Source organism: Zeus faber (assembly GCF_960531495.2).
Source record: "Zeus faber genome assembly, chromosome: 15".
NCBI lineage: Eukaryota > Metazoa > Chordata > Actinopteri > Zeiformes > Zeidae > Zeus > Zeus faber.
In genome coordinates this window covers 15432774-15455273 of record NC_137194.1, presented here as the reverse complement: position 1 = coordinate 15455273, position 22500 = coordinate 15432774, and the positions used below count along the sequence as shown (strand labels likewise).

Sequence of the window (22500 nt, the reverse complement as noted above, 5' to 3'; positions counted from 1 at the left end):
TGTTAAGTTGATATTGAGATTAGGTCATGTAAAAAAAAGCACATATATGAACATAGTAGCAGACACAATACATGATACTGGTATTGCTATCTGTGCATCTTTACATAATAACAAGCCAAATATATAATATATGTAATCATTTATATAATATACAAAAACTTTAAATTTCATATTCAATTGACCAAATTGAGTTTCTGTAGCAATGCACCAGTCAAGTGCATTTCCTCCTACTTATATTCTGTGGATTGATACAAATTGAAAACAAGCAAGAGAATAGAGAATAATATTTGAACATTTTAGATATGGCCTCCGAGGACTAGAACTCCAAATGACTCATAAAGAAGGAAAGGACTGTATGTATCTCTCATTATTCTCAACGTTCTCTGGCTACACATAAGATTTGGCAAAGAGTCACTAAGTTCCAAATTGGTGTAGCCGTGTCTATCCCTGGCACAGCGTCAACTCCGCTGATGATTGTCAGGGGTAAACTTTCTATATCGAAGCATTTCCCAGTTGTAGCTTCTATCAGACTTTCTTTTCACCACTTGGAATGACACGCCACTAAAAGCTGGCACAATACGTTTCCTGCACACAACGCTGTCACCAAAGACAACTCGGGGGGGAAGTGAGTGTTTTGAGAGTTTGAAACAAAATAGCTGGTGCAGCATTTCCCCATTTCTGTCTGAAATCCTTGACACAAGGGGATTTACAGTGAAGTGAAGTGAGGTGGGTGCTGTATGGAATGAGCTGCGTGGGGGGGGGTTGTGTGTGTGTGTGTGTGTGCGCGCGCGTGTGTGTGTGTGTGTGGGGGGGGGTCCACGCTGACAGGGATCCTCCCTGTAGCGCATGCTTTTTTTCCATTAGTTCCTTACTCACTTTCTTGCCCTCCAGACCCGCCGAGTGAGGAAGATTTAAGTGGCCAGTCAAGTGAAATCCCCAAGGTTTGGCAGGTGTGAGGTCTGGCTTCATTATCTTCAGACACCTCTGTCCAATTATGAGCCTTGCTCCCTCTGTGACGATGGTGCAGAGCGTGTGCGTGTGTGAGTGTGTTTGCCGGGAACGAATCACCTCCGCCATGTTGTTATCTATCTCACGCAGAAAGATTCTCCCCATATCAAGACATCAGAGCCAACTTAAATTACACACAAGCGGTTGTTTTAAAGTAGCATCAGTATTTCGGTGTTAATAACAGCCCTTAGTCAAAGCCTCATTTGGAACAGAGCGGGAGATACATGGATACTACGCAGATACAACTGTACATGTTAACGGTCAGTTTATAACAAACGGAATTAGGCCTGTTGTAGAAAATATATATATTAAAAGAAAGAGCAGGGATAGATTACACACATTTGTCTCGGGATCAAAAGATTTGCTGGCTTTGATACATCTCTTCTGCTTCACCATTTTGCTGACCCACTGGTTCCAAAATGTCAGCTGCAACAAACTGGAACGGTGCCTTGTAGTCTGGTCCAAACAAGCTCAGGATCTTTTTTTTTTTTCCCTCTCCCTGGCCTGATTTTGGACACCCCCTACTGACAGCAGACCAAAATACAAAGCAGATCCATTCCAATATGTTCCTTCAACAAGGATTGCAGAAATAAAGGAGAACCTCTATTCTCCCCCTCCTCTAACATGTACCGTTAACCATCTGCGCTGCACTGTAATGGCGACTTCAACGTTGGCTTTCACTAATTTGTCCGTCTCAACTTCAACGACGATGATACATTTATGCTACATCTAACAAAAGTGGGAAAAAACCCCAAAAGTTTTGTTTCGTCGCATTCGCTTTCCTTTCAAATATTTTGAAAGTCGTTCTGTACCTCTGAGCTGATGGCCTACTATAGCCTACAAAGCCGCACAGCTCTGCTCTCCAGTTAGATTGCACTAATCTGCAGCCCTTTCATCTGCATCACTTGGCAGATACAAAGAAAGTAGCGCCGATTTGTGTGTGAGCATGTGCTCCTTTTGTATGGCAGTGTGTGGTGCGTGTGCGTGTGATTTTTGCACGTGTGTGTTTATATGTATTTGTGGGAGCGTGCACCGGGCATATGTTTGTGCACTCGCAGGCACGGGTGCATGGCTGCATGTGCTCTTGCCCGTATTTACACTCTGTTCCAATGGTTTGATACGGTGTAGAAGGCATGGGAGGTTGGCGGCTCCTAGTTTGTGTTTTACGGACACAATCCTGCCATGGCTGCTGCTGACCAAAGAAAATAATTCACGACTATATAATTTGCCTTGGAGTTTTAAACAACCGTTGAATTCACGGCAAATGGAAACAGAAAGCCGCCGTACAAAAATAGGTGTATTCTTGTAAACTGTTTTTAGTTTGTTTTACAGGTTTTGCAAAAAGAAATCGTCCACGTACGGTGTGCGGTTGCGGCATCGTTTTGAACTCACCTCCTCATTTGCCTCCTCTTGATGATAATCATTTTACGAATGGCAACAGCAAATGAATCACCCCTGGAAGAAAAAAAGGAAATGAATTAATAATGAGCAAAATTACTCAAACTCTGAGCACCGCGACCTGCCGCAGCACAGTGAGCAGTGGGCCCTGAGGTGGCGAGGCGAGGTAAATATTTTATGTCTAAATATGATTTTAGGGTCCTTCGCTGCTGTCTGACGGTCCCAACCAAAACCCTGTGAACACTGAATCACAGAGCTGGGGGACAGCTGGGAAGCTCCATGCTGGAAATAATGAAGTACAAAGATGGGTTTTTTACCAGTCAGACGGCGACTGGTAAACTAAGTTAACGTGTTACTTGGGTGCCCTCAGGTGGAAGTCCTGTATAATTGCTGTTGACAACCTACAAGTCATTGTGCAATTAAAGCATCTGCCGCTCCTGTGTGGCAGCAGGCTGTGATGCCTTGTGACAGCCCGTAGCCATTAAGCAACTGTAAGCAGCTGGCGGGCCTCGGTGGGGGGAAATAATGTGACAGAGGCACTCCCCCCTATTGTTGCCCTTGTCTCTCAGGGAAAAGGGGGGACATTGCATCACTCAGTAAATATTGGAGTTTTTTGATGAATGGGGGTGGATTCGGGGGGAGTGCGTCTCTAAATTAGAATTCTCCCAGCGGGAAGTCACAACTAATATTTTATTTCTTTGTGTAGACTAGATCGATGAAGTAGCGACAATGGAAATTGTCTGTATTTTAAAAAGGCAATTCTATAGTCGCCGGTACACTGACTATCCACTGCAAATCACAAATAATCGGAATCAAAATGGCAGACGGCTAAATCAGAAGAGACAGAAGAGAGCAGTTTGAACAGACACCTGAGGACATGTGAAATCAAGATAAAAGTAGTGATCCTCCACCATTCAGGGGATGAAAAGACTCTTTAATTATCCATCTCTAAGTCATTTGTCTGTCATATGTGCAGCCTTTTGATGTAACTGCATGACTGTGGGGAATTTATGGGCTTATATGATTTGCATGCTCTTTGATCTAGCCGCTTTAATTAAAGTGGAGAACCATGAACTCGTTGGGTGGTTTGGCTTACACTCCAAGTCCCAGAATTCCATTTGAAACGGCGTTTTCCCTTGACCTTTCGAATGCCCCCTTTTTCTTCAACAACCCTCGTCTCGGCTCTGACACGGTCACTTTCTCTTCTCGAAAAACCACCAATAAGAGATGGCGGGGATACTTGCTCATGTGAGGGTGTTGTTCCCTCTTGTGAATTTTCAGCCATATCGACAGTTTACTGACCACAACTAGCTACGCTGGTTTATCTCATTTATTGCAGCTGTCTTTCATGTCTCGCGCACACCTGATCTTTGCATTCTTGCTGGTAAAGGCGGACCCCGCCATCAACCAACAGTGGAAACATCATAAATAAGGAGCACATACATAATAGAAATACTTTGAACAGCTGTGCCAGATATATATATATATTTTTTTGTTTTAGGTATCAAATATGGAATTTCTTAACGACATAATCTCATGGATTACCACTTTAAATGGTCTTTTAATTTTCTTAACCCTACCTGCTATCACTGTGAGCCTGTTTGAGGGGGCCCCTGAGCTTCACAGTGGCAGCCGTACAGGCGGTTACGGGGCCCGCCACGGAAAGTGGAGCTGGGTGCCACTCGCTTCCATGGCTTATTCACACCGGCGCACCTGTCCTGCCATTAGGCACAGAAAGGGCAGTGTGGTAGGGAGGCGGGGTTCTGCATCTGCTGCAAGGTGGGGTGGAGGAAGCAAACACAGCTGTGAGCAGTTCAACTAACTGACAGAGACGTTATATAAAAAAAAAAAACAATCCCAAAAACAAAACAAAAAAAGCTGCCAAGTGTCTCTTCTCTCTCAGTGAGGCTGGTGGTCTGGGTGAGCCAGGGGGTTCTGGGCTGTAGTGGACTGTGTTGATCAGGTGTTCATGCTGAGAGTAACAGTGGCAGTAGTAGTAGTAGTAGTAGTAGTAGTAGTATCTTATTTCAATTCATTTTTATTGTATTTTATTCTAAATATTTTTCTTATTCTATACGTATTCCACTTACTGTATTACGTTTTAGGAGTCAGTTAGTCGGTCTATTAGAAAGGAATTTTCTACTTTTTATTTTATTTTCTATTTTTTCCTAGGACATATTGTGTGCTATCACCGGGTGCGTTGCATTACATTTCACTGCATATATGTATATGTATGTGACAAATAAAAAATCTTGAATCTTGAATCTTCTTGAATCTTGAATCTAGTAGGTGGAGGCCCTGGGTGAGCCGGAAAGCAGCAGGTTGTCTCAGGCGGGGTGAACAAGTCGACCACTAAAATAAAAGCGCAGAAATAAGTCTCTACCTGCGGTCTTGTTATCGTAGTCAGAGGTTCCAATCAACGATCAAGACGACTAATACGATTCAATCAATGGACAAAAGGGTTGATTGAAATACAGGTTCGAGTAACGTTCATGGAATCCCAGCTGAACCCCAAACGCTCAACCACAATAACGTGCGTATGTCCGATCCTGAGCGATAGGTGGCGGCAACGGGCTAAAAGAACGTTTGTTTTTAAGGATTAAAAATGAAGTGACATCCGTGAGTCGTGCCCTCGAAATGTGGGGGGGGGGGGCGGGCAAAAATGCTGCGGCAAACCGTTGCTATGTGTGCTCGTCGAAGACAGTGCGCGCTGATTGAAATTGAATTTAATAAATACAATCTTAAAAAAATAAAAAAGTTTCCGTTCGGAGCAGCGCTGGGCCAAGCGGAGGCGTGACGTCGGCGGCCGGGCTGATGCTGCGTTCGAAGGGAATCGGAACAATCACTTCTCCTGCTGGACGCGTGAAAGGACTTGCGCCCATTATTTACACCGCGAAATTAATCGATACACATGTTCACAAGACAATGTGATATAATTCCTTAAGTGATTTAAGTACACAACACTAACTATATGGCCCGTTGAGTTGTTTTTAACTTTATTTTCGCGTGGGATTTTTTTTTTCCTGCGCTTTTCTTATCAAAATATTAAGTAGGGGGGAAATACATTGATACTGTGATGTACGGTAACGACATTACCGTATCAATATAGTAGCTCACATTTTTACAATACATTTTAAGTGTATTGAATTTAAACATGCCAAAAGAAAGAGTAGCGAGGGAATGCAGTGATGAGTGGAGTAAACCTTTTCGCACCGTTATTGTGTGTTCCACCATTTTACGCTTTATTAAGCTAAGCCAAAGTGCATTCATTTGTTGTGAATTCATTGTTCGATAAGAGAGGCACGGGGGGTGGGGGGCACGAAAATAATATAGTCAAAAACACAAGTGGGTCATATGGTAGGCATTGTGTACTTCCATAATTAAATAAATTATTTCACATTCTCTGTGAATGTGTGTATTCATTCATTTGGGATGAGAATGGCCCCTAAGTAGGGACAAATGTGTCGGAGTTCTCGATTTCCGACTCCCGTGGAATGCAGCATGAGCTCTCGTTGCCTGGGCAAAGAACGGCACTGCCGTAAAGCCTGACAGCGTGTCGTAGAGCCGAGCCGATCAGTGTTGCTAGTGGCTGAAAGTAAACGATAGAAGACGATGTTGTTGAATATCGGCGATTAAACGGGTTTTCTCCGCCGCTCCCGAAAAGTGTGAAACTGTGCACGATACACGAGTGAAGTATGTATAGTTAACAGCATGTAGGGTATCTGTCTTCACGTTGTGGAAGGCAGACAATTAGTTGATCAGCACCAAAACAAGCGTGCAGAATGACAACATATAACGCAGAAGGTAGGTGGAAACAGGAAAGTAGCCCTGATCATAATTTATCACATTCTCATTCATATCTAATGTTAACAATGTAGTCCAACCTCTATCAAATAACTGGTTGAATTCTGGTGGAAGCCACTTGGGGTGGTCATTTGAACTAAAACGACGCTTTCTTATTTGTTGCTGTTCTCTCTCTCTCTCTCTGACTTGTCAGTGGGTCATTCTGTGGTGGTGGAAGTTGGCCCGGATATCCACATCTGTGGTTTCTGCAAGCAGCAGTATAATAACTTTGAAGTCTTTCTTGCCCACAAGCAAAATGGCTGTTCGTTGCCCACCTCTGACATATCAGCCTCCACCGCAGCACCCACTCTCGCGGGTAAATAAATCCCAGCCGACGCACTCTTACTGTACTCGAATAAACGAAAAACACAATCTGCGAGTTCCCTTAGAACGTGGCCGGAGACTGACCCGTCGTCCATATCCTACTGCTCTTTTGTTGTCCAGATAACGGCACAGAGTTTGTTTTCGAGGAAACCTACCAGTCGTGTGTTGTGAGAGGTGTCAAAAAGATTCTGACCAAAGCACAAAAGACACCTTCCAGAAAAGTCAAAGCTGCCCTGACTTCAAAGAGGCACAGCTGCTGTTTCTCAGGTTGGTGCCTCTCGCCGTTTATGGCGGTAACACATTCTTTCCGTCCAGATGCCATGTAGGTCAAACTGTTGCTCCCTGCAAGTCACTTCCCACCCATTAGGGTTTTATTCATACGGGACCTTTTTAAATTACATTTCCACGCGGTCAAACTGCGTCACACACCTTTTTAAAGAAATAAAAAAATTAAAATAAAAAAAAAAAAAACGTGATTCCTCCTCCACAGGTTGTACTTTCAAAACGCAGTATGGACAAAAAGACATGGAGCGACATCTCAAAACACATACGGGTATGTTAACCAACTTCAAGGTTCATGTCCGTCATCCCTTGAATATTTTGATATGAGATGTAAATTTTTGCTTTTCTGTTTTTCCCTCTCTGCCGTGGCCTCAAGGTGAAAAGCCCTTTGAGTGTGAGCTGTGTCACAAGTGCTTCAGCCGTCGTGACAAGCTCAACATGCACAGCCGCTCACACACAGGGGAGAAGCCGCACAAGTGTAAACACTGTCCCTATGCGGCGGCAGACAGCAGCAGTTTGAAGAAGCACCTCCGCATCCACTATGACGAGCGACCTTTCAAATGCCAGATCTGCCCTTACGCCAGCCGCAACTCCAGCCAGCTCACCGTGCACCTCCGCTCTCACACCGGTGCGGGTTCATCCATCACATGTGACTCTAGCTTTGTAAAAGAAAGTACAAAAGAATCAGCCCGAGGTGGCAATTCAAAATGTAATTTTTTATTTTTTTTTTTTCCTAGGGGATGCACCTTTCCAGTGTCAACAGTGCGACGCAAAGTTCAAGATCAACTCTGACCTGAAGAGGCACGTCCGGATTCACTCTGGCGAGAAGCCGTACAAATGTGACTTCTGTGAATACCGCTGCGCCATGAAGGGCAACCTAAAATCTCATATCCAAATCAAACATGGCACTGAAAACTCATTCCGTTGTCCGCACTGTGACTTCCAGTGCACCAATAAAACCGCTCTGCGGCAACACTCGCGAGAGCACCAGCCCACTCAGCCCATTCAGTGTTCAAAGTGCATTTACTCCTGCTCCAGTAAGGGGGCGCTCAAAGTCCATGAGAGAATTCACTCTGAGGAGCGGCCCTTCAAATGTGACTTTTGCAACTTTGCTTCTAAGCAGCGCAGTAATCTTGTCATCCACAAGAAGAAGTGTCACGCGGAAAAGTCCGGGAAAGGCAGCGGGGGCAAAGACGGTAAAGCTGGTGGGAAAAGCGGTGGTGGAGAATCTCCCAAGCCGGTCAGCTCGCGGTATCGGGCCAAACTGGACGCGACGCGAGGCTTCCGCTGCGACTTGTGCGACGCATCCTTCGTCAGGGAGGACTCCTTACGCAGCCACAGGAAGCAGCACAGGGGCTCCCAGAGTGCAGTGCAGCTCCAGCTCGGTCCGGTCAACTCGGTTCGCGCTGCGTCTGCACAGAGCGGCGCCCAGCTCCAGGTCCCTCTGTCTTCAGACATCCTGGGTCCGTACAGCAGTGCACAGCTTAAAATAATTGTCTCCCACCCGCTGGGCCAGGAGAGCAGCCTTATGCAGGCCAGCGTGGATGCCCACCAAGGTAAAGCCAACATGGTGCTGCTGAGTCCGGAGAGCCAGGACATGGTGGTCAACTCCATGATCCAGCAGGTCAACCTGCTGACCCCCGTGCTGCCCCTCGGCTCTTCCCAGAATCCTGAAGGTGCACTGGGGTCCCAGGCAGTCCTCCTGACCCAGCTGAGCCCTGAGGACGGCTCCAATCCCCTCCACCAGGCCCTGCTACAGACGGCCATCACCTCTCAGGGCTCCGGTAATGGCACACAGACCTTCATCACCACCTGCTCGGACATGGAGAGCCTCAACGCCTTGATCCAGGAGGGCGGCACCGAGGTTACCGTAGTGACGGATGGCACGGCGACTGTGACGCGCTCTGCCGTGGTGGGTGGTCCGGCGGAGGAGGACACGTCCAAGGGCGGACAGGGGGTCGTGCATGACGACGGTGCTTTGCCTTGCGAGGATGGTGGCCTACTGGTGCCAAACATTGGCCTGGCCGGCCAGGGCGTGGTCCTCCACAGCCTGCCCCTCATAGTGTCCAGCCAGGGACAGACAGACGCAGCTGAACCCCTGTCCCCGCACACACTCTACACAGAATCACACAGCATGGACGCCATCACACAATTACCAGAAAACAGTGCGTTTTCCAGCAGACAATGAAAGAAAGGAGGGGGGGGTGGAATCAGGTCTTAAGCTAAATGGACTGTAGCTTCATCATGAAAGTCAATTTGCAGAATATCTGTGCTGCTCATTAACAAACACAACATAATCTTAGATCAGAGACTTAACCACTAATGTGTCACCACTCCTGCCACTGCCGTGGAGCCGCAGGTGTTTTCGATTTCAGAATCACTGGTTGTTGTTTTATAAAGATCGATAGTCCTATCCGCAATACCATTGTGTTTCAGCAGGAGCTTAAGAGACGCAAATGAATATGAATGTTGGTCACAGAGGAAACCGTTTCTGTACATATCCCCCATCTCCCCTTTTGTTTGTGTTGAAATGTATGAAAGAAGTGACGAATAAAATTATAAAAATGTTTGAACAAATGATCTTTTCCGTCTCAACAATTTTGAAAACGAGTTCTAAGATTTGTCCACTAGGGGGCAGTAGAGCCAAATACGTAGTAAGGTTTGAGGTAAGCCTTCCGCTGCACATTGATTCAAACCGTAAAGAAATAAAAAATATATATATTTGGTCGTGTGTGTGTGTGCGTGTTTTTGTTTTTTTTTTGTTTTTTTTCCAGAAAGCATTAGACTACATATCAAGGTCTTTGAGTTTTAAAAGCCTACTTCGTCTCCCAATAGATTTGCGAACCTGCTTTTCTCGCTTCCACCCCTTCCCTCAGAGTTCAGTTTTTAGTATTTGCAAGAAAGTGAAGGTTGCCACTGAATGGGAGTCTCGGGGGAGCGGTTCACTATTGATTTTATTTCATTTTTTAATTCTGCTCTAATCGCTCTTGTACCTCAGGCCTCTTCCTGTTCTATCCATAGACCGACACACACACACACACACGTCTGGTTTATTTATTTTTATGAATGACATTGTGCCATTTGACAGGGAGAAACTAAAAGCCAGAGCTCGACTGGAGTTTACTCCACTTCGATGGCAATAAGTGGCTTAATTTGAGGGGGGAATCATATGATGGCCACACGAATTAACAAACAATCGTTTTAAAACTGTGTTCACTGAGTTCATCAATATGATTACTTCAGTTGCAAAAAAACCCAAAACAATTCGATTCAATGGATTGAGTGTTATACTGTAGTGTCATATCTATTAACCGCCTGTGGGTATCGGCAGATATTCAACCTGCTTTGAGCATTTGGTAACTATAAACTACAGCCAATATATTGATTTTTATTTGATTTTATTTGAGGGCATCGACTCTATCTTTAATGAAACTCAAAATTTACTTTGGAGATCTTCACTGTAATTCAGTGGTGTTATTTGGCAGCAATATTTCCTCATGATCTCCAATTCACGCCACATCCTCTCAGGCCTCACACCGGGGGCCCCCGTGTGTCGGCTTCTACGGCACACGAAATCCTCCGATTTGGGGAGACAGTCGCATTCCATCTCTCTAGTGGACGCCTGGGGACGGCGGTGTTAGTTTGAACTCCTGACGTGAACGCTCAGCAACTGTTGTTTGAGCTGCATTATGTCCTGATCACATTATCACTATCAGCGGCGTCTGTAATCTCATTTTGGACATTGCATAGGAGCCCGTTTGATGAGTAGCCGAGTGGGTGGTTTTTTTGGGGCCGGGGGGGGGGGGGGGGGTGACTAATAACTAAAGCAATGTCGATTCCATAAAGACAGATGCGTGCGGGGGAAGAAAAAGCAAAAAACAAACAAGAAGCGTTCGATGATGCCGGTTCTTTGATCCATTATCACGCAGACTTCCAGGCCCTAATCTCAAGCACCCTTGAGGAGGAGAGCCCATTTTCTTCCCCTCTCCCATTCTGCGTGTGACATCATACATGGGTTGAGTGCTTTCTAAGTGACCCCGCTCACGGCTCTGCTCACTGGGAGAGACTCAAACGCTACGTATTGCAATGCATTTTGGGAGTTCCCATTTAAGTAATGGGTGACTAGGGTGACGGGGGTTGAAACAATGGGCCCCCATGTAGCCAGGAGCCCATTCATACTATTTAGTATTTCATGAAAATGTGGAAAATAAATGAAGCGGTCTGAGGATTTGTCGTTTTTTTCCCCTCTTTCAGAAAAGGGAGCCGGGATTTTGAACGGTCCAATTGATACAGCATGTCACTTCTCCTCTCCTTCCTTCCTGTGTTTAAGATTGTCAGCCTTTGAATGGGGTCATAAATGTCTCCCCAAAAAGCAATTTCCACTCACAGCTGCTTAAAGAAACTGTTAGTTGCGAAGCTTTACTTCTGGGGGAAGGGGGGGATCCAGGGAGGGCCGAGTGTTGGTGAGACAATGACCAGAACCCGCTGCGGATTACACCTTGTACATTAGTGAGCGAGCGCCGGTACCTTTAACAGTGTGAAAATGTAAAAGGCCTGTAAAATAAAAATGTACATTTCATGGATTTATAGCTGACTTGGACTGGTTTTCCCTCGACGTCTTTTCTTCTTACCTTCATCCTAATTTGACTAAAATTCTTTATTTGCTTGCGTTGGGTCGACACTCCTCTCAGGGTCTTTGGTTTGTTTGCAGATACTTTGTTAGCCCTTCGCGAAATTGCATTGAATGATTTAATGAAATTAGCGGCTCAGTCCAGTACTGCTATAGATTGGGTTTTTTTCGGTGCCTGTATGTTTTCACTGTGACACTATTGACATTTAGAGTGAGTTTTGATTTTTTTTCTTTTTCCCAGGGCTTTTAACTCCGTCTCCATTCAATTAGGTGCTTTGTCCGTGTGACAGAAATCCAAAAATGCAAGTATTTGACTGGCCCTGGAGAATCAAAAGACAAGTAAATTTTCTGTTTTGAACGCATTGCGATGATTTGCGAAAGACGGCTCTTATTGCCGCGTCTAACAGTGGAATCCATAACGCCACACGCTCACGTCAGGGCGGATGTCGGTGTGTTTTTCACGTTCAATTTTTTGCGAAATTCGCTCAAATGAAATTGCCTGTGTGGCAACACTGTCAAATAACATCCATTTTATTTGCAGAATAACATTCCACGCTCATCAATCAGGTCCATTTTTTTCTTCTTTTTTTTTTTTTTGGACCTGAAGCTTTTGTCACCTTACTTTGTGGTTATCATTTAACTTCAGGGTGTTTGGGTGTTGTTTTTGCCTTTTTTTTTTGTCTTTTTTTTTTTTTGTCTATCTTTAGTCTTCAGGAAGCATCGCCCTGACAGGCTCCTTTGTTGTTGTTTCTTTAGTGACTAAAAGCAGTGGTTTAAAACCAGTCCTCAGGGGGTAGGAAAATAAGTATAATTTTGGGCCAATAGGCATGGCCGGAGAGAGCCGGCCAAAGCCCATAAAAGTCCTTTAATGGACAAAGGAATGCCACAGAAACGCAGGCGCAGGAGCCGTTCCATTTATGACAATGTCCTCTATAACGATGCAGGCTTCACTCTTTGGAGATGGCCCTGGAATGTGATCTGCTGAATGTAAATAACCAGCTTTTGGCTTTTGTAAGGCCGCAACAAAGAACATTTGGCCATTGTTTGATTGTCCTGCTTCTGTGCCACTACCCCTAAACAAATAAAAGGTTTCATGTGTTTTTTTGTTTTTTTTTTCCACCATGCAGAGTAGAAAGTAGAACAATCACTCAATTGTTTTCAGACCTTTTATTTCAAGTACTGGTGATATGACATTTGAGTTCCATCTCTGAAACAACATTTCACAACTTATGAGTGTGGGTTCGCTTCCTCTCATCTCCTCACAGTATGCAGGGACGGTTGACCTCCCCCTGTTAATATTTGACATTTTTATTTAAAGTTTTCACGCTTAGAAAAAATGTTGTAAATCTAAGAAAATAATTTAAATATGATAACTATAAGTAATTCTATGAGTGAGAGGCAAACACCTCAATTCTAGTTCATGAAACAATCGGCAAATACTATACTATAAATACTGCAAGTACTATACTTTTCTATCTCCTTCAATGAAGGAGAGAATACAAATACTGCAGAGTGGACCGTTTCCACAAAATGCAATGCAATAATAAAAATGTAATAAAAAAAAACATGACACATCAGTTACCAGAAGCATGTCGATGCATCTTTTACCACTCAGAGTGAAATCAGAGTGTTTGTCGTCTATCATTTCTCCTCATGTTGAATCACATGTAAAAATCTAAAAAGATAAACTGTATGTCAACCTGAGCCAAGAATATTGAAGGCTCTGCCCGAACCACGTACGGTATACAACCCAAACCATTGTGCATTGGCAGAATACGGTTGGAATATTGGCAGAATCAAGTTCTAACCGTTGACCTGCTGACCCCTGCCTGGGTGGAGGAGAAGCATGCGCCTCACGTCGCTACTGTATCCCCAAAACACGTGTCGCAGTCCCGAGCCGGACCCTCGCCACGCTTTAAGGACTTTAGAAACACAGTAGTAATTCAAATCATTGATGTTATTGGCGAACCATAATCAATAAGCTGTTGTCATTAGGTTGTTTGTTTGTTTGTTTGTTTGTTTGTCTATTTATGTATTTATGTATTTATTTATTTACTTACTTGCTTACTTACTTACTTACTTACTTGCTTGCTTACTAATTTGTTTGTTTATCTATCTTTTTTTTATTAATTTTAAAAAAGGTTTTACTTATTTATTTATTTGTTTGTTTATGTATGTATTTATTTATTTATTTATTTATTTATTTATTATTTTCTAGCTCCTAAACGTAAGTTATACTGGTTATCACTTTAATAGTAAAGGACCTTGTGATGTCAATAACCAACCATAATGTGTAAAAAAACTTTACCACCTAATTCATTTTGTGTCCTCAAGAATATCCAATGTAACCAAAGTAACCTTTTTTACTCAGGTTTTTTAAGTTCCTTTGGTTTCGACAGATGGCTGTGGGCAAACAAAATATTTTCTTTGTTCACACATGCCTTATCCCCAAAAAAACAAACAAATGGAAATTTGATCTTTACACATACACATTGTTCTGTGTGTCTTTGTGTGTGAGTGAGTGAGAGTGTGTGTGTGTGTGTGCGTGTGTGTGTGTGTGTGTGTCTGTGTGTGTGTGTGTGTGTGTGTTTATTTGCATGTGCGTGTGTACATGCACGTGCATGTGTCGGTGTGTGTTTAAGTTGGAATCTTTCAACGCAACAATCGTCTCCTACAAACACAGCACGCCCATGATGCCGAACCCATCCTACTTTAATCTAGAGTAGCTTTAAGAGGTTGTTGTTTTTTTGGTCGGGGGAATTTGAGGCTGTTTGAAGCGCTTCTCCTCCTCAAATTAACATGAACATTCAGAAGAAGGGCCCTCGCGTGGATATCTTTTATTGTGCATATGTTTCCCTCAGTTCCTCGACGGATCACCGGGATGAACCCATTGTCTTTGAAAACCTCTTCCATTGTCTCGCGGCATAATAGGCCCTTTATGGAGCCTTATTGAAAGGGCTGGGGAGGCAGAACTTACAGAAAGGCGGAATTATGTTCGATATCCAGAAATGTGATTCTAACCCCTTCAAACAAAAGTGTTGCCTTGATTGAATTTAAGATTTGACTCTCCCTGAACGTTCCATATCCCGAACCCCGGGATCCTTTTGGAGACCCAGGAAACCATTCTTGTTTTTATTTTGATATGGAGCCGAGATTCTCCAACATGGTGCAGAGGTTGGCGGCCACTCTGGACAGGAGATAAGATTGTGGTCAGTGGTGGTCTTTCTTCCCTGTGTAATACAGCGACAAAATGACGCGACGGCAGCCTTGCTCCAAAGGCTCTCTGTCTTTCTTTCTTTTTTTCTTTTTTTTGGTCCCAGCGCTGCCCACCCAACCCCTGGGATTTAAGTCGTGGCCGTACCATATTTGCTGTTTGTTTGACCCCCGAAGGGCACGGACCCTGGCTTATCCTTCATCTGAGGACAAAGCTTATGTTTGCAGTGACATCATAAATGCCTGTGTAGAGACAACAATGGCTGATGAATTTGGCTGCAAGTTGCGCACGGTGGATACAAGAAGATCCGCGGCCTCCCCGAAACTTCCCCGGAGTCACGGAAAGTTTTTTAAGAACCCTCACCTTGACCAGACACACCGCAGCTCTGAGAATAAAGGCAACTCTATACAGGATCGAATTGCTGTATTTGCTGCAGAGAAGTGTTTCTGTAAGTTCTGTAAGGCCATTGTTTAATTGTGTTTTTTTGGTCATTCTGAGCCTTGGAGACGGTTACCAAAAAAAAAAAAAAAAAAAGAGAAGCCCCGGTCCCTTAAAGGTGAAAGAGGCTTTGTTTTTATAGGCTGCCTGGAATGCGTAGAGGGCTGTGGACATCTGCTTTATTAGCATATGTGATTTCACCCCCAGCCAGGCATCTGCTGGTGGTCTGATTATGTTTCATACATCCACCCACTGCTGTAAAATCAAAGCATGAGTGCCCTATAAACTACGCAAAAGTCACGCTGGTTCAGATTTGAGTCAAATGTCGGTTTGTAATGAGGACTTGACTTCCATTTGCGAAGTCCCCTTTTTTTTTTTTTTTTTTCCATTCTCAAGTTAAATTTTCCTGCGTGTGAAAGCAGCCACCCGCGCCGCAAAGTTATTTCCCCGTTGGCTCTCCTGCAGATGATGGGTGAGAAGTCATTCGTGGGCCTTTACAAATGCACCCCACCCATGCACACATACTGGCTGCGACGTTACCATATCCTTTGTAAGGCTAATAACATTATTGTGCCCCTTCACGATCCAATAGCAGGGGTTTGTCTTTATGAATGTACATTCACAAAAGGAAAGGGATTATTTTTTATTTTATTTTTTAGAATGGAAATGTCATATATTATCCACACTTACACTGGGGGGGGCGTTATTTAAAGATTGAAAATGATTGTAGAGCAAATTTTGGGACTCAAAACGTGTGGCTTCCTGTTGGTGTGATTTTATTCCAGGTCATTAATGACTCGGTGAAGGATTTCTCAAACCCCACTCAGTGATAAAGATCACACTGAGACGCTCACCTTGAACAGATATTGGCTACATTTGTTTTTGTCTTAAAGGCCCAGGCCGGCGTAACCCAACACCTATGAGGGAATGCACTCAATCACGCCTATTGTTTCTAGCCGCATACGGTTCCTTTATGTGAGATAAGTCTGTCCTGGCCAGCGAGATAACAACAATACCTTATTTAAGTGTGGATGAGACGTCCAGCGTCAACGTCTGGCTATTTTAGAATCCCTATCTAGATTAATGTCCCGGCTTATACCTGAGTCATTGTAGAGCGCTCATATAACATAGCACATACATTTTCCTTATACTAAAAAAATACCTACCTTTGACTTAGTTAATGTATTTTATATCCTCATATGAGCAAATTTCACACAGTCACTGACTGGACGACACATTGTTTCCCATTTGGAGATGTAATATCCAGACCATTAGTCAGGGTGTAATGAGGTTAGCCGGTGGCGCGGTGTGACTCAGGAAAAGCCAATTTGAGAGAATGAGCAGCATAAATATTAGTGCGCGGGGGCTTTGTGAGTCAGGACGTAGAAGATCCCAGTTCATTGGTCCACCGCCGCAGTTGAAAGGAAAGCGAAGGAAGTAGGTAGGAAGGTTTGTCGGCAGCAGATTTCTTCCTTTTGGGGAAAGGGGATGGGGCGGCTCAGAAATTTTGAAAAAAAAAAAAAAAGAACTGACCTCAGAAAGACCGGTGCCTGGTTATTCATGATACTGTTAATCAGATTATATTAAGGGGTGGGGTGTGGGGTAATGCTGCTCCTCCATTCACTTTAAATAGCACTGATAGATATAAAGGTGTATGTGATGATAATGTGATGGTAGTGTTATGTGTTACCAAATGTATCGAAAGCATGGTAAAAAGTGAGGAAAAAATTATATATATCTTTAAAATATTTTTGACATATTTTTTATTTAAATTGTATTTATTAATTTATTTGTTTGTTTATTTGTTAATTTGTTTGTTTATTTATTAAAATCATTTTTACCCACTTTTCTATATATAACTAATGTTTTATTCTAATAATCTTTTTCATGGCGGCCTGCTTCGAACGCTCCTACAGTATAGAATAGCCTTAAAAAAAAAAAACGTAAGATCCTTTTAAAGACTTAATTGCGCGGTGTGGGCCTGATGTGTCCATCTGCAGCCATGGAGGAGCGCTAATCCCTGACAACTGTGCCCCTCTGGCAGCATATCCGTTGCACTGCTGGTCGTGTGTTACAATGGGCTCCCCTCCTTTGTCCTTGAAATTGTTTTAATTAGCCCCTCCGTGGGGGTGCTGTTCAACACTTAGTGCCAGCTCAATGGGATTGTCAAAATCCCAGGAGCATGATTCCACAGATGTGGAGATGCAGGACACGTGAGCGCTCTGTGGGCGCTAAACTGTTCACGGTGATGATAAGTGCATTACTGTATATTATCCATTAGATCATATCACATCATACACAACAAGATGGAGCAAGAGGGTGTCAAATCTCATTGATTATAGTTGGGTTTATCCACACAGCCATATTGACAGCAGGGCATGTGTGTTAGTCATTATTGTAAAGAAATAGATGTATGAAATGCATCCCAAATGTCGATGGTGGTAAATATTTCTATCCCTACATACCCATGGACATTGAGTAAAACGAGCGTATTTCGAGTGTCATTTGTTGCACTGATTGCAAAACATGGAACCTGTTGAACTTGCTGGCCCCTTCCTCTTCTCTAAACACACCTAATGGCACACATTGAATTCCTCCGTATTTCCAGTTTGACCTCAGATATAACGTATGCCTCCAGACTAGACACCATATTGATCAAATTAGTTTATGTGGGTGTTTGTTAGCGTGGCTGTGGTGGCATCCACATTCATGTGTGAGAGTGGTGATGTGTTCCTAAAAGATAAAGCCACGGCTGCAAGCTACCCCCCCCCCCCCCCCAGCAAACATACAGGGCGGGGGGCAGTGCTCGGACCTCCCACCGGCCGGCAACAAGAGGTGACAAGAGGCCAAGCCGCTACGTGGGCCAGGAGGAGCATGTGACTCCCAAAATGCCACCATAATCCAATATCCCAGCCCCATTTGAGGGTCTAACCTGTTTAGGGAATTTCTGTGGAATTTCACCCCAAACTACTATGGTCCTCCACCAAATCCAGGTGGAGGGTGGAAAAAAAACGACGCCCAACATTTAGGATGTTGGGTGAGGTTTGCTTGTAGATGCTGACTGATTGGCAAACAAATAATTCCGGTTGCTTAAAAGCCTTGGAGAAAATAAAGTTTGGCCTTTTTAGAGCTTTATGGAAGTGCCCCACCCCCCTTCCAAATTCGGCTCTTTCCAAGTCAAATACACCCATCCCCCAAAAGCTCTCTCCTCTTCCCTCTGCCCCCATGGGAGGAGGAGGTGTGTGTGAGAGACACAGACCATCTGAATCTCTTTTAACTAAACACCAGAGTAGTGCGGACGCTAGGCGTGAACAAAGCAAAAGTAATGCATTTTAAAACCGAAACGTATTAGTGTGGATGTAGTCTAAGTGGCGAGCGATCAGTAAGGCAATTAATCCATTGAGATGCGTTCATTTTCAAAAGAGGACACCGTCAATCTCCAACGGCATGAATGCAAGCTGTGTTGTGGTCGTCCGAGCCGTGACAAATACCCGCACCGCTCACAAAATGTACAGCTATGCGTCACAAAATAGCCAACAGGTGTTTACAATGGTAGGTCGTATGTCACCGGACTAACAGGACGAACAAAAATAAGTGTCAAAAGTCATAAGGTCATATCTCATAGTGGATCCGTAAAACTTGAAAAATCGGATCAAATCAAAATCAGTCAATCAGCCAAAAAGATCAAAAAATGCTGCAAGTTGAGGAGCAAGACATTACAAAAAATAAAATACAGAATATCATCAAAATATATAACTATTAATATTTAATATGTGAATTTGATAAAATATTTTAAATTATTTTTAAATATATTTTGAGATATATTTTAACATATAAATTATATACAGTATTTATATATTTTAATGATATATGCATTTGAATTTATATTTGTATTATATATGTTTAGATATAAATATAAATTTATATATAAATATATATATAAATATATATATATATTCATTATATATTTATATATTTTAATTATATATATGCATGATATATTTACATATGCATTTAAAGTATATTTTTGTTTTATAAATGCAAGCTGACTTGCAGACGTACTTTAACACATTCCGACAACATGTACCAACAAACAAGGAAATTCCACGCTGCTCGACCAGAAGTGTGGTCGAACAGTTGCTTTAATAACAGCTCAATTTAGATTTTATTTTTGTTCCAGGCTGTCTCTCCTGGCTAATCTAAACAAAGGGCTTGATGGTGAAAAATAGGACTGCGGGACATCTGAACATCTGAACGGAGAAACCCTACAATTACCAAAGATTAATAACGGAGAACTTTGATGAAGCCCCGCCTCACACATGGTCCCTCGGGCAAAAAAAGTGTTTGTTTGTTTTCGCCTTTCATAGTCATGCTGATTATGAGAAACTGGAGACGGGGCATTCTTCGCTCCATGGAATTTGAGTTCCTTCCTTCCCCCCCGCCCCCCTCATCACCATTCATCATCAGTTCATTAAAACGGAACAAAGGAACCAAGAACTTCCGCCACATTTGAAGACCTTTTTCGTCCGACATTTTATGCTTTTCGTCAAAACCCCATTCGATATTTCGACCGCAGACTTGATTTGAAAGGTACTGTTGACGTCCACGTATCTGATTAACGCTCCCATGGAGACACGCCCGGAGGAAGTGGCTTCCAACGAACGCACTTAGGTCTGACAATGAGAACCGAGCGCTGTGTGGCCCAGGCTTCCCCTTCGCCACCTGTAGCTGGCGGCGTACGGATGGCCTCCGAGGCCCTCGTAGGGGTCCGCACCTCCAGCGGTGTTTAATGATGCTTATCGTCCCTCCGCCGATTCTCTCGCCGTTTCCCCCCCGCCCCTGAAATTGGACACTTGCGCCCATGTATCATCCACCGGCACCTTCCTTAGGAAGCGACTGGAGCATGGAGCGAGAGCTTTCGCACTTCTTTTCTGAGGCCTGGACAATGAGCTCAGGACAGATTTGGGACTGACCAGCTGTGTGGCTGGATCTTCTGCTCTTTGTCCCAAACCTTCCCACAGTTGTTACAGAGAGAGAGAGCGAAAGAGCGAGAGAGAGAGACGGGGGGGGGGGGGGGGGGGGGGGTGTCGGACGTCATATGCCAAACATTTCTTTTGGATGTTTTGGACGGGGTTTTTGAGAGCATGCGGGCTGGAACAAAGCACATTCTTTCAAGTATCCAAAGTCAATAGAGAGGAACAGGAGTGGTGAGATGATAATTGGACCGTGGCTGGCCCCCATCTGTAATATGTCCATCCATCGACTGAAATCTTCACAAAAACCTGCGATATTGTGACCGGAAAAACCTCCTCCGAACCCATCCCTTCTTTATTGACAACTCCATGTTTTTCCTCTATCGATTCATTACACGTTTAAAGGAGCAATGGCGATTCTCAGCCTGCTATTGTTAATTTCTCTTCCCTTTCACTAAGCACTGAAATGCAAGAGTTCCCAATGCGGAGGTAAAGTAATAGCTGATAAAACAAAATCATAATTCAAATTAATAATGGTAAATAAGTATCAATAAATGTCCATAGTGTAATACGTTTATCCTGACCCGCCACTCACTCTCACCAAAGTAAATCGAACATAATGTCCTGGCTGGAGGATTAGCCTCATAGACACACAGGGAGTGTACACCGATAAATTCATGGTGATTTGAGGTTGTTTACTCACCATGTTAACAGCTAAAAACGTACACAGTGCACCTTTAAGTTACGTTTTTTTCTGAGTTGTAATTTGAGGAAATTGTGAGCAACTGTGTCTACAGTACGATGGACCTTTCTCTGACAAGATCTATGGAGCAAATCCAAAGGTGAAATGATCTCCCTTTTCGAGACATTATCTTTCAAATACATGCGCTTTATCTGTCTTTCATAACAGTGTCCGTCACAGTGTCTGTATTGTGTTGGGCGGCAAATTCCACAGCCTGGCCACAGATAGCTGCGAGCTAAATGTCTCTATGTGATAAGTGTGATAAGCCTTTCATCCCGCGGACATCAGCACGGAGAAGCAGACGGGTCAGGGTTAATGACAGGCTGCCGCCGCACCTTGAATGTACTACGTGTTGATTAAAGGCCATTTATTAGTCCTCCCCCTACAAAGGAGGTCTTTGAAAGTGGAAAGGAAACTGGTACAAACTGACCAAAAAAATAGTTTCCAGCACCTTTACAGTGTGAGATGAATTTTTTCTTCTCATTTAACTTAACTATGGAGTTATTATATGTCGCACATACTTGAGCTCTACTCCCACTTACCACCTTCTCCTCTCATGCTGTCCATCCTCCCTTCGCCAAAATTATAAGAACGAAGACCGTTTCCTCTGGCATATGCGACTGTAACGGAATACTTTTAAAAACAGAAGAATGTGCTTTAATTTGTCAAGGGGATCTGAGCTGACAACTTTAGTAAAGTCCACTATAACAACCTTCCAGGGCCCCTGACCTAGGGAGGGAGTGACCCCTGACCTTATTTGGGCCCCTTTTATGAGGACCTTTCTTGGCTCCGGCCAGATGGCTAAACTATCAAAGGGTTTTTATGAGAAAAATCTGCAGGCAAGAAGCGGAGTAGTATATTTATCTCATTGTGTGGAGGACGAAGCCTCTTTAACTTCCGACTCGGTGGGGAGAGGGGGAATTGGAAACATGGATGGGCGCGAGGGTGGTGTGCCCCCTCCGCCATTCATGCCCCTCCCAACACGCTCTCATCTACCCACCGAAAGCATCAGTTTAAAAACATTTTTAGCCGCTTTACATCCGTACCGTCCTACAACCACGGATTTAAGAATATCAGACAATCGCTATTGCGTCCGTCCCTCTCCTCTTTTTAGTTTGGTTGTCCTTCCATCATCGGCAGCTCGCTATTGACGCTCTGTCTTTAACACTAACCGCATAAACAAATCAGCAACAGTTATTGATTTAATGTCGTTGAAACTCAAAAACTACCCCTTGTCAATAGTCGCAATCTGATAATTGAATGAAATGGCTGACTTTTCCCCCCGTCCATTGTTGAATAAGTTGAATAATGAGTGCCCCCCCCCCCACTTTTTAGGTCAACAAATAAAGTAGGTGGATCGTCGCTGGAATGGATTTATGAAAAGACACTTTATGAACGATGCCGGGGAGTGCGGATCGGTGGAATTTGAGCGTGTTTTGGAAAAAGGAAAGAGTTGTGTGTCCCAGGGTCACTATAACTCGCTCCGCTTGCATCGCTCATGTGGCATCTTTATGAGGGATAGGCTGTTTTGTTGGGGAAGGTTTCTAAAGGGCAGCATTCATTCCCGATCCAGACCATAGTCACATATGAGAATTTTGTGGACAACATAAATACATGTTAAATGTATTTGTGAAAAGGATAGACAGAC

General features: G+C 43.7%; 2 protein-coding genes across 2 annotated transcripts in view; both read left to right on the top strand.

Moving 5' to 3' along the window:
• Window positions 1-6026: 6026 nt before the first annotated feature.
• Window positions 6027-9433, top strand: zfp64 (zinc finger protein 64 homolog (mouse)). Its single transcript, XM_080015452.1, has 6 exons — window positions 6027-6210; window positions 6404-6565; window positions 6694-6840; window positions 7064-7126; window positions 7232-7483; window positions 7593-9433. The coding sequence occupies exons 1-6, from the start codon at window positions 6189-6191 to the stop codon at window positions 9041-9043; spliced, it is 2097 nt and encodes a 698-aa protein (XP_079871578.1). The 5' UTR covers window positions 6027-6188; the 3' UTR covers window positions 9044-9433.
• Window positions 9434-19816: 10383 nt separating this feature from the next.
• The window catches only part of sall4 (spalt-like transcription factor 4), a gene marked incomplete at both ends in the record, with an annotated part of 20529 nt that continues 17845 nt past the window's right edge, over window positions 19817-22500 (top strand). The window contains 1 exon segment of the mRNA XM_080015234.1: window positions 19817-19919. Coding sequence (XP_079871360.1) covers window positions 19817-19919 — 103 coding nt within the window.